General features: G+C 39.2%; 1 protein-coding gene across 1 annotated transcript in view; it reads left to right on the forward strand.

Annotated features, from left to right (window-relative positions):
- Positions 1–5,080, forward strand: part of LOC309708468 (complement C3-like) — a gene marked incomplete at both ends in the record, with an annotated part of 37,718 nt that extends 32,638 nt beyond the window's left edge. The window contains 2 exon segments of the mRNA XM_082536545.1: positions 2,585–2,729; positions 4,936–5,080. Coding sequence (XP_082392671.1) covers positions 2,585–2,729; positions 4,936–5,080 — 290 coding nt within the window.
- Between the last annotated feature and the right edge of the window lie 8,353 nt (positions 5,081–13,433).

Raw genomic sequence — 13,433 nt, forward strand, 5'->3', positions numbered from 1 at the left:
TGATTGAGGAATCACTCATCTTTGGAAAAGAGAGTTTATTACAGAGAAATGGCTCTTTCCAAAATAAAAGCTATACTATCCGCTTCTTCTGGGCTATATTCTCAGCAGCATAAGGAGAATCATGTGCTAACAGCTGTCTAAATGACTCGGCTAAAGTTAGTAGCATGCTTGCTTTTTTTTGTCTGCTTCCACTTGTCTTTGCACTAGGATGATGTCGGCGTAAATGTGCAGTCATATTCGTTGTGTTCCCACTAGTGCTTTCAGGTTAATCTCGTTGAAATGACCTTAACGCCACAACACGGCAAATCTCCGTTAACGAGCTACCGCCGATCACTCCGTGCATGGGGCTAGACGGCCAACACGTTAACGAGCTAACTGCGCTAACACACTAGTTCACACCAATGTAATTGAGCATTGCATGGCACATCCAACATACTGTTTTACTTTAGTCCATGACTCGCTTACCTTCAGGGTCATACGTCACATGAAAACCAAAATAATTCCAAACGCCAGATCTGAATGAGGTTCAATTTGCCTGTTGCAAGTAGAGTTTAACTTCTGTCTCGCTAGCTTGCCCTGCGCTCTTCCTTCTGACTATGCTGTCTGTGTTGAGCGCTCAGTGGATCTGCGCTCGACAGTGCAGCCTAGGCAGAGTAGTCGAACACAGATTCACTGAGCGCTCAACACAGACAGCATTGTCAGAAGGAAAATTGATAAAAGAAATTACAAATGTTGTATTGTTCGATACATATGCGTACCGAACCGAAAGCACTGTATCGAACGGTTCAATATCGATACGAATATCGTTGCACCCCTAATATATATATATATATATATATATATATATATATATATATATATATATATTGTGCAAGTTCCCCCACTTAAAATGATGACAGAGGTCAGTAATTTGCACCAGAGGTACACTTCAACTGTGAGAGACAGAATGTGAAAAAAAATCCATGAATTCACATGGTAGGATTTGTAAAGAATTTATACGTAAATTAGGGTAGAAAATAAGTATTTGGTCACCTCAAACAAGGAAAATCTCTGGCTCTCACAGACCTGTAACGTCTTCTGTAAGAAGCTTTTCTGTCCCCCACTCGTTACCTGTATGAATGGCACCTGTTTAAACTCATCATCTGTATAAAAGACACCTGTCCACAGCCTCAAACAGTCAAACTCCAAACTCCGCCATGGCCAAGACCAAAGAGCTTTCGAAGGACACCAGGAAAAGTATTGTAGACCTGCACCATACTGGGAAGAGTGAATCTACAATAGGCAAGCAGCTTGGTGTGAAAAAATCAACTGTGGGAGCAATCATCAGAAAATGGAAGACATACAAGACCACTGATAATCTCCCTCGATCTGGGGCTCCACGCAAGATCTCATCCCGTGGGGTCAAAATGATCATGAGAACGGTGAGCAAAGATCCCAGAACCACACGGGGGGACCTGGTGAATGACCTGCAGAGAGCTGGGACCAAAGTAACAAAGGTCACCATCAGTAACACACTACAACGGCAGGGAATCAAATCCCGCAGTGCCAGACGTGTTCCGCTGCTGAAGCCAGTGCATGTCCAGGCCCGTCTGAAGTTTGCCAGAGAGCACATGGATGATACAGCAGAGGATTGGGAGAATGTCATGTGGTCAGATGAAACCAAAGTAGAACTTTTTGGTATAAACTCAACTCGTCGTGTTTGGAGGAAGAAGAATACTGAGTTGCATCCCAAGAACACCATACCTACTGTGAAGCATGGGGGTGGAAACATCATGCTATGGGGCTGTTTTTCTGCCAAGGGGACAGGATGACTGATGCATGTTAAGGACAGAATGAATGGGGCCATGTATCGTGAGATTTTGAGCCAAAACCTCCTTCCATCAGTGAGAACTTTGAAGATGAAACGAGGCTGGGTCTTCCAACATGACAATGATCCAAAACACACCGCCCGGGCAACAAAGGAGTGGCTCCGTAAGAAGCATTTGAAAGTCCTGGAGTGGCCTAGCCAGTCTCCAGACCTCAACCCCATAGAAAATCTGTGGCGGGAGTTGAAAGTCCGTGTTGCTCGGCGACAGCCCCAAAACATCACTGCTCTCGAGAAGATCTGCATGGAGGAATGGGCCAAAATACCAGCTACTGTGTGTGCAAACCTGGTAAAGACCTATAGTAAACGTTTGACCTCTGTTATTGCCAACAAAGGTTATGTTACAAAGTATTGAGTTGTATTTTTGTTATTGACCAAATACTTATTTTCCACCCTGATTTACGAATAAATTCTTTACAAATCCTACCATGTGGATTCATGGATTTTTTTTTCACATTCTGTCTCTCACAGTTGAAGTGTACCTCTGGTGCAAATTACTGACCTCTGTCATCATTTTAGGTGGGGGAACTTGCACAATCGGTGGCTGACTAAATACTTTTTTGCCCCACTGTATATATATATATATATATATATATATATATATATATGTGTGTGTGTGTGTGTGTGTATATGTGTATATATATATTCAGTAAAAGAAATTTCTTCTAATTTGTCTTCTTTTTTTTTTTCTTTTTTTTTTTTTTTGTCTTCTAACTGCAGGAAATACCGATGTTGGTCCAGAAGGTCAACCACGCATATTCATTAGCTCTCAGCACTGCAGAAAGGCTCAGGGTCTAACAGCAAGTAAAACCTACCTTATCATGGGCACATCCAAAGACATTTACAAAGATGATGAAAAAAGAATGTGAGTTTTTATATATGTGCATGTGTGTGGATCTTGTGCATTTCTTCTTTTTTTTTTAAAAAAAAAAAGAAAACTCTTTTATTGAGAAAGCACATTAGACAATAGCAGTAGTATGACTTTCTATATTGCTTTTGCTTTCACATTTTTTAACTTTTAGTTTTAAGAACAGAGAAAAAAAACAAATAAAAAACAAAACAAACAAAAACCTGTTGGAGCTTGGGTGAGGGGTAGCAGGTAGCCAAGTTACCATCACAATATTAGCATGAGTATTTGAATCAGCCCAGGAGCATTAAAAGTGGCACGGTTCATAGAAAATCACACCTCACAGGCTCAACATATTCTGTCCACTTAGACCAGGGGTGTCCAACTCCAGGCCTCAAGGGCTGGTGTCCTGCAGGTTTTAAATGTGTCCTTGATCCAACACAGCTGACTTAAATGGCTAAATTATCTCCTCAACATGTCTTGAAATTCTTCGGATGCCTGGCAATGAACTTTTCACTTTATTCAGGTGTGTTGACCCAGGGTTATATCTAAAACCTGCAGGACACCAGCCATTGAGGGCTGGAGTTAGACACCCCTGACTTAGACCATATTCTGTAGAAGGTATCCCTCTGCACTATGAGAAAGAAAGACAGTTGTATAGGTCTCTTTTATACTTATGCATATACAAAGGTTTCTATCATTAGAATTCAGTTTATTCACTGGTATGTTGCCCAGAAATATGGTTTCAAAGGTTAAAGGAAAACTGAACGGCTACCTTGAGGTACCCCTGAGCCCGGTACCATCCCTACACACTGGTCCCGGGGTGCCAAATGGCTGCCCACTCCTTCACTGAGTGAATGGGTTAAATGCAGAGGGGAATTTCCCCATGTGGATCAATAAAGTATATATTATTTTTATTATTATATTTTTATGTATTGCATTTGATACATTTGGGTGTTTGGGGCAACTTTTTGTTAACAACAATGTTAATTTTAGATTTTAAAAAAAGAGAGAGAGAGAGAGTTTGGTCCGTAACATTTTGAAATTATGGCAAGTATTAATCATGTTTATGAGATCGAGGTCTCCAAAACTCTTGTATCAAATATGATACAAAAGGGTATTATAGAAAGATTTTTTTTCTTATGTCCATTGCATATATGTCATCTGTTTCATTTTTAAATCTTATTATATCAGGTTTAATATCAGCATTCAGCATCACAGAATGTAGATGTTGCAGATCTAACAATTTCTCTTCCAAGTGAAAATTTTCCCTACTTGATTTTTTCAGGTAGGAGGATATACTGTTTATTTCGCCTCTAATCAGTGCCTTCAGTGTGCAACATAATATTCCCTGTGACACCTCCTCATTCTCGTTATAATCTAATTAAATCTCTATTTCTTTTTTCAAACTCTCTTTAGCATATGGGTAATTTAGAATGTTTGTGTTCAACCTCCATAAGGTAGATCTATTTTTCCTGTTCAGGCAGATGTCATCATAAATAGAATTATGATCTGAAATGGTACAGGGACCTATTTCACATCACCACTGATGTTGATTGACACCAGTTTCGTTAACCTGCTACTCATTTAAGTTGCAGCCCCTGTAGTTATTATACACAGTTTGATGGGCTCCCCGCTCACCCTTGTAAACACTGAGCATAGAACACATAAAAAAGATAACATCAAAGAGGACCAAAAATCAAACTGAGGTCCTAACTTCCAAGGTAAAGGTCTCTGAGATGGACCCTGCTTCACCTCCAAAGGCAGCATCTTCATCAGTCTGTGAAGGAGGTCCTTGATGGCTAAGGTCTCACCATAGAAACTACCTCTGAGAAAACCTACTTATTTATTTATTTTGCACCATAAACCGAATATAATAGTCTCAAGTATTGAAAACAGAGTGGGTAGACCTCAATTTCCTGAGGATGAAGGCGCTCTCCTCCTGAAGGCTCTGAGTTTTTCTTTGTAACCAGGGTCCCGCTTCTTGTTCGCCACGCCGCTCCCTGGTTCTTTGCCCACCAAACTGAATTAAACTAAAGCCAATTTGCACCAATTTTATGAAATAAATCCCAAACAAACAAGCAAGGTAGATTTAAGGTTCAATCAAATGTTATCATGTTGCTGCTCATAGTGTTACAATACATATGATATTTCTGACTTTTTAAACTTGCCTGTGTGAAGACCCAATGTTTTTGGTTTTTTCCTCTCACTTTTCTTTGCTCAGATACCAGTATGTGCTTGGTGAGAGAACCTGGATTGAGTACTGGCCCACAACTGCCGAGTGCCAGACTAGGGAATATCATTCTGCCTGTGTGGGAATACAGGACCTGGTCCAGGTATACAAACTCCATGGATGTCCAAGGAAGTGAACCTGAGAACTACATAGAATTCTACTTTTTGTTTTGAATTTACAAAATTTACAATTCTGATATGGGATGCAAAAGTCGTAATATTGCAACAGAACTGTTAATTAAAATATCCATATGTGTGCTAATTGAAAGTAGAATTCAAGTTAAATACAGGTCAGTATGGATTAAAGTCTTTCATGGGATAAAGCAATGCAATAAACACGATAAACTGAAAAGACAAACCTTACCTAATAATATCATCTTCAGCTCTTTAGATGCTAGCGTAATAAGTAGTTCTACTAGCACATGCTACCTTTGTTAACAATACTGAATTTTGCTTCTTTATTTTCTCTCAAGCAGTTAATAAACATAAGCTTGATATGAAATGATGTTCGTTGTTTGAGTTAACAATGTGCTACCTATTGATTTTACACAGTCCATATTCATGCAGATCTTGCATTCTTGCAATGAGTTGTGCACCTACCCTTACAAAATAACACATTCAAAACATTGTCTGTTTTTATTACATCAGGAATAGGATCATCACATTATAATGATATGTCTTTGAAATGGTTATTAATATTTTTTTCTGTAATGATTGAAATTTTATTTTTGAAGACATTTGTGAAGTCATTAATACTTAAGGTTAAAGGAATACTTTGCTCAACAGCAATTTGACTAAGAGAAAATTAGGGTTGTTCCTATTTTGTTCAATGAGTGGTGAAAAGCAAGATATTTGAGCTTTTCAAACTTGATTTTAAACATTTTGATAAAAGTCAGTTGAGTCCAAGAGCAAATTAAATGCTGTGCTAAGGCTGTCATTCTCAGTATCTACATGGATGTGAAAATCATCAACAATAATTATTTTATCTGAGTTCAGCAATAAACTTTCTAAGAAATCAGATAGAAAATCTGAGTAAGGACCAGGTGGACAATATGTAACAACAAATAAAGCTGGTTTTTGAATTTTCCAGTTAGGGTGTACAAGGCTAAGGTACAGGCTTTCAAATTAATTCAAACTCTGTTTGGGTCTTTGGTTAATTAATAAGCCAGAGTCGAAGACTGCTGCAACACCTCCTTTTCAGCCAGAGCTTAGAGGATTCTGAAAGCTAGTATGACTTGAGGGTGTCGAGGTTGTGGACAGCAGGGCAGACACCCAAACTTTATTCCTGTACTCCACAGACGCAACAGAGACATTGGCAACAAAGTCTCTCCCGTCAGGTCCGATCGAGCTGAACAGCAAGGATACACTAGACTCCCTCTGGGTGGCAGTGTAAAGCAAAGTTGAAAAAAATCACTGGCATGATCAGGTTGCCTCAGGTCATTAGTGCTTCACCCTAGGAGGCAGAGCACGAATTATGTTCCCTAATGTCCAGTTCATTCTTTCACAAGAGCTATTGCCTATAAAATGGTAAAGGATTTATGGACACCTGCCATGATCAACAACTCAGCAATCAGGAACTTGTTTGAAACTTAATTGAACACCTAAGCAGCTTGAGTATTTCAACTGGGTCCTTAAGATGTTATCTCCTTGATGGTTGACAGTTTCTATGCAAAAAGAAGATCACCCGACTAAAAACACTACAGCATAGGTGTCAAACTCTGGCCCGTGGGCCAAATTTGGCCCGCAGCCTAATTACATTTGGCCCGCGAAGCCATACCAAATTACTATTAGAGCTGGCCTACTGGTATTATACAGCTAATATTGTTTAGTATTAAGCTTTGCTTGTTCCATATTCAGTTTTTCAGCAAAACTTGTTTGAGTCCATAACAAAAGATTAATTCTTATATCTAGAGGAAGATTTTTTTTCAATAAATATTAATGTTAGCCCGCGACTTTGTTCCAGTTTTGAATTTTGGTCCACTGTGTATTTGAGTTTGACACCACTGCACTACAGTTTTTCTCACTCTCCACCAGCAAATCATGAGGAAGCACCTCGAAACCATTGCACCCAGGTACCAGCACAGTGTGAGAAAACTGGGGCAGCAAATGAGCCATGGGGACACATCCTAGAATCAATCTGAACATGTGGATCCAAAGGATTTTTGTGTGTCCACAAAAGTGAACTGGTGGCCTCTTAGCCAGTAGTGAAACTTATCAAACAGCCCACTTCAAAGTAGAAAATTCCAACCGGTGTGCTGGGTACTTGAACTCTACATTGGTGAGGTACTTGCTCACAAATCCAATTGGTCTTACATTAGATCAACCAACGTGGACTTGTGATAGCACAGCACCAAGACCATTACTTGATCCATCTACTGAGAGTAGAAAGGACTCGCTGAAGTTTGGATGGGCAAAAATGACCTGTTCCAGCAAGGCTTGCTTCAGCAAAAAGAAGGTCTGCCTGCATTCATCTGTCTAATCATCAGTGTTCAGCTTCCTGTGAACCTGATGGTGTTTGTGCCCCTCCCCATGGGGGCTCTTGTCACCCACTGTCAGTCTAAACAGTTCTCATTGAACTGTTGGTACAACACAGTCCATAGCAAGCGAAGAGCAGATTTTTCTCTGTGAGGGATGTCGTGGAACTTTTTAAATAAAATGCAAACACTTTATGAGCGTCTTTGAAGTGAAATTTATATCACACTGCAGCAGGAGAGAAAACAGTCAGGTCAGATGCTGAAAATAGAAGTGGCATTCGCTCCTTATATACAAAGTACGAAACAAAGAACATTTCCCCACTCTTACAGCTCAGCACCTTTCCCCCAGAGAGAGAGAGTTAAAACCTCTCTTAACAGTCACATGAAGATGTATCTCCTGAATCCTTCTCCGAGGGGGCCCCCTCCTGCTTAAGGGTTAGAGAGGGATCTCACTATCCGTCTAACGTCTCTACCGTCTAATGGTGTCTGGGTGTGCCAGTCTACCCCTAACTACTCTACAATACTTAACTGTGTGGAATAAAGTATAAAACACATATATTGTGCTATCCTTTATATATAACTAATACCTCATACATAGTATTGTCAGAACACGTGATCAATGCATAAATGAAAAAGGAATTTTCATTAAAGGGAATACTAGTGTCTTGTTCCATAAGGTCAGATGCAATGGCTTTAACCTTGTCAGGGCCTGACCTTATATCCCCAGCACTCATGACACATCCCAGAAACCTCACTGATCTTTGCAGGAAATCATGTTTCTTTGGAGAAAGCTTGCGGTTGTGGGCTTAACCTTCCTGCCTTCTTGGGACCTTTTTGTGCCACTGCTATGTGTTAAATGGCTGCCATTTCCACTGTGTTCAGTGGAATATAACCAAACTTGCCACAGGATAGTTTTTACCTGTCAATGTTAATATTCCAGTGTGAATTCCTTAAATCAGCCTAAAATGGCTGAGCAGCAGAAATCCCCACACCCATCACCCTGGGGACCATTTTCTGCCCATTGACTTCCATTATAAACGCTATTTTTCATCCCCAAATTATCATTATATGATTTTATTTTTTCTTCTTTTCTTGGATGTCAATGAAGACTCAGGGCCTTGAAGTTTTAATTTTTAAATTGCAAAAAAAATGCAAAAAAATAATGGCAGGTCAAAATGTATGTTGGTGCCAATCTTTGGTCCATCTAAAGGCCTACTTATAATGACAATCACATATTACTTCAACTGGTTTTTTGTGGAAATATTTAGTTTTGTTTTTTGTTTTTTGGGGCTTATAACACAGGGCGCTCATGTAATAACACTGGGATTTGAAGGGTTAAAACAACGACAATATAATTAAAACTTTACATGAATATTTCAGGGAGAAGTAGTTTTACAAGGTTGGCTAATTTAAAGTGGAATAAAATATGGATATATGGTCTTTTTGTGGTGTTTTTGGGCGTGGCTGAGAATGGTCCCTAGGGTAATGGGTGTGAGTTTTTTAAAGGATGGCAGGAGGGTTAAGTCACTGAAAGACCATCTCCAACCTTTGTAATGCCAGATCTTCTGTCGGGGCAAACACCAGGACATAATCCAGATAGCATACCTGAGCATCATTCTCATGAATGTGGCAGGGCTATTGCACAATCGTCGAGGCATCCGATTATGTTTATATAATCTGAATGGGGATGTGAAAGCTGTGTACTTGTCTTCATCATGTACTTCTACATTACAGTACCCAGAAGTGTGGTCCATGCAGATACTGAAGTGGCACATAGCCCAGGTAGCTACCACAACTGAAACGAGGTAGTTGCAGTAGGCTAACATTAGTTTTTAAAAAAGAACTTACTTCCAGATGTTTGTTTAGGTCGGAGTCTTTTGATGCTGAGAGCAGGTTGGTTGCTGGCAAACATTTTACAGTTTAGAGTAAAATGTCAGTCATCTATATTTAATCTCTGTAATATTCTAGATATTTATAATTGAGCTATTATAGGTTAGGGCTATTTCTTTAAAAAAAACAACAACTTTGTAATATATTGTAGTATTTAATTTAGCTTAATGTTCTTATTGTGTTCGAGCAACTGTAACTGTTTGATACTGTAACTGTTTGGTACTGCTGACCATTCCATTTTATTACAGTGATTAGAACATGCTGTATTAAAGGTAAAGCACTGCAGTGGTTTGAATCATCCCTATCTAATCGACTCTAATTTGTTTAGACAAATGGAGAGTCCTCTTCACACACTAAGGTTAAATATGGGGTTCCACAGGGTTCCGTGCTAGGGCACGCAAACAAGGGGCCAACATGAAAATTCCCCAGGGAAAGGGCCAGGCCAGATGGTGGAGTCAAACTCTGAACTTTCTTGTTGCAAGGCAACAGTGCTAAGTGCTATGCCGCTGTGCTGCAGTTCAATAATACACTAATAAATTGAACAAATTTCAATTAAATAGTAGCTTTAAAGGTAGATTTTTGTCTCTAAAGTATATGTTAGTCTTAACATAATTTAATAGACTATGTGTTAACACCTACAAAGCAGTTTAGCAGACTTTTACACTAACTTTCCCAACCCGTTCTCACTCCCAAAGCGTAATATTTTACGCTAGGTGACAAATCGTCAACATATTACGTTTTCGGCTACCCACCACGTTCCTAAATGACGACCTCGGAAAAAGAGGAAATATGAGAACCGTCTGGACTGAACCTACACATGTTCGCTCTTTTTCTTCAAATCGCTTAGAAACACGCTATTTAACATCATTAAAGTCCTGGTTAAGGTCAGGAATAAGGTTATGGTCAGGGCTAGGGATAAGGTTAGGTTTAGGGCTGGAATACAGGGCTGGAACGTCTACTACCGCGGGAGCGTCATTGCACTGGATTCCAGCAATAACCCGCCGCGTACCATAAGAACGCCGAAGGTCTCCTTTCGCGTTCCTCAGGAACGCCGCTGGACGTGACAAAACGTCGACATGTTACGCCTCGGGAGTGAGAACGCTCTGACTTTCCAACTGTGTAATGATTTGTACTGTTTTGTTTAACAATATATTCACTCATGGAGAAAGTTACCTTATCATTGTTAGGTGTAGATTTAGCCGCTGTCTGACCGAAGTGTGCATTTTTGCACAGCTGTCATGCTGCCTTTGTCATTTTTTAATCAGTTGTATCAAATGGCAGTGGAGTGCCATGATGCAGTGGAACAATGTAAAAGAGGGTCTTCCCAGCACATCAGACACTACAAATGAATCTGCCTGTATAACCATCAACAGGTAAAATCACAACCACTTTTCTTTTATATTGACTACCTACTATATAGAGAGAGCAATAGACAAGAGTTATTTTTCATGTTTCAGCACCATCAAAACAGAAGTTATGTATTTAAAATGGTATGATATGGACCTGTAGCTTGGAGAAAAGCCACGTCCACCCCTTCCACTTTTGGATATTCTACAATGATAATTTTATTTACCTAAAATAATCAAATGTAAGGGAAAACAGTGTTTAAACAGAGTATTTAAATCACATTAAAGTACTACATTATTTTAATATTAATGACCATAATTTAATGCATTTATACTATAATTATCTGATAAATTATTACTTTCTTACCATTATATGATTCATATCTGTCAAGGTGAGGGACCTCTTTCTCAAACCTGCATGACTCAGCTCAAGCTCTTCAGTAGTACAGAGAGTGCTGGTTGTTCACTAAATATACATACACAATAAATGGGCTTACAGGTTCTAGCCTTTCCTGGTTACAGTTGTAAGGGGGTAAAAGCTTTGTTTTTCCTTTTTGTTTGGCAAAGAAACCTGAAAATGACCTGCATGTGATAGGTAAACATCATGTATGGACATTATAGCATACTATTCCATAAAACAGGTAATTAATATGTAACAATAAATACCAAGCTGTAACGCCTCATCTTGAACTGATGATTTAATATCTGTGCTTGTACATTTCTGTGTTCATTAATGGGAACTGAAGTTTGTTAGACTTGTTTGACTGTTGAATACTTTGTTTTAGGACATTTATCAGATCTTGAGCAGTAGCCTTCACACTGATCACACAAAGTTTTGAGAGGTGGTGGTGTTAGGGAGGGGGAAGCATCACAAGAGAGAGGGCTGGCTCATACAAACTGGCCTACAATAACTTACAGTCCTTTTTAAAACTGGCATGCAAGAGTCATGCAGAGTCACTGGAAAAGACGTACGTGCAATTTAACAGTTCCACCTGAATTCGAGACAGTATTGCATAGATTTAGCTAACAGAAGCTTGAGATGGAGCTGACAAATCATGCTGAATTCAAATTATATGGAAAATTACATAGGATTTGCTGTCCTTCTATTACACCCACCAAAAAACACACACACACAAAAACGGTGTGTAAAAAAAAAAGAAGATTGTGTTAGATAAAACAAACATCTTTGCTTGAAGCTATAATTTTTAATTTCTGTATGTTATCTTGTGGGGGGTGGGGGATAGTATCCAAAAACGTTTGTTACTTCCTGTATCCAAGTTTCATTTTTCAGTTTCAGTTTTTATCTTTCAGTGTCATTTTTTCCAATGCCAAAATCATTCTGGCTCCATACTATTCCAGGCAAGTAGGGAAGTAAGGGTTCTGGGTAATGCAGCCTAGCCTAACTTAGCCTCAACCAATAAGAAATTTATGACGTCAGTTATAGCAGATAAATGAGAAACTGTTGGATTTATTACCTGATGATGAGTAACTAGGTTTTTAAAATAACCATAAAAATAGTCTTTCAAGCAGGGGCGGATCTAGAGAAACTTTCTTAGGGTGGCATGAGGGTGGCGAAGAAATCAAATGGGGTGGTTTGACAGTGTATATATAGGTGTATCATATATAAGAAACAAATGTTGTTCCTTCAGTATGTTGGCATTACTAAATTTGGCTCATTGCTTACATATATTTATAAAAAGAAAATGTACAAGCTGTGATTACTGCTTCTGATAAAATGAAGAGTAGACTGATATATTGAATATTCCTTTATTGGGTGAGAAAATCCTACCATGTCATAACTGCTGTCATACAGAATAGATATCAGAGCCTTAAACAGGCTGACTTCTGCTAAATGGGTCAAACTGGGTAGAAAGTATACAAACACATAACATCCTTATAGAATATGATGTAACACTATAGATCAACTTACCTCAGAATATATAAAGCATATAAACAATTACAGCAATATGATGCAACAAACACAGCAGTGCTACTAATCCAAAATACTCAAAGCTTCATAGAACTGGAACAAACATTTATTTTTAGGTCCATTCTGCTGCTGATACATACTTTAGGTTTCTGAATATTAAACTTGTTGCTGCCTTTCATAGTGTGTAACTTGAAGGCCCTGAGTACTTTCTCCCACACTGAAAACACTGGAATGATACAATTATTTGAACATTACCCAATAAGACTGATTCAGGACAGACAATTAGTTATGTTAAGCTTCTCTAGCAGTCCTTCACAAACAGGGAACAGTCTGTCTATTCTCTCCATCTGTCAGCTGCTGCTGGCTCTACCTCCTCCTCTTCCTCACACACTGCTGAGTTTGTCCTGGTGGATCATCAGGGGTGCAAAGCCTCACAGATGATGTGCAGCAGTGGGTCCCTCAGTCTGTCCTCACTCTGGATACTTGCAGTTGTCACACATGGAAATCAAATGTGTGATAAGCTGCAGGATTCAAACACAAGTGTAACTTATAAATACATGTTCATACTTTTATTACACAATCAGAGAGAAAGAAAAAGAGAGAGAGTGCAGGACAGACAGACAGGTGACAGTCTCAGGTGTATACACTGCTACAAAACAGCACAAGAGAAGGAGGATTTAGTGTTTGTGTTATTACGAGTGCTAAACAAGAAGAGTTTCCAGATGGTACAGTGGACACATGTGTGACTCCTGTGATTAAAGCATCTTTCTTTCAGCTTAACGAGTGAACCGTCAGCTCGTTCAAACACACGTTAAAGTCTGTTTGGCTCAACACCACCGAACAGAGGCAG

This window comes from Aulonocara stuartgranti (assembly GCF_965226115.1).
Source record: "Aulonocara stuartgranti genome assembly, chromosome: 6".
Lineage (NCBI taxonomy): Eukaryota > Metazoa > Chordata > Actinopteri > Cichliformes > Cichlidae > Aulonocara > Aulonocara stuartgranti.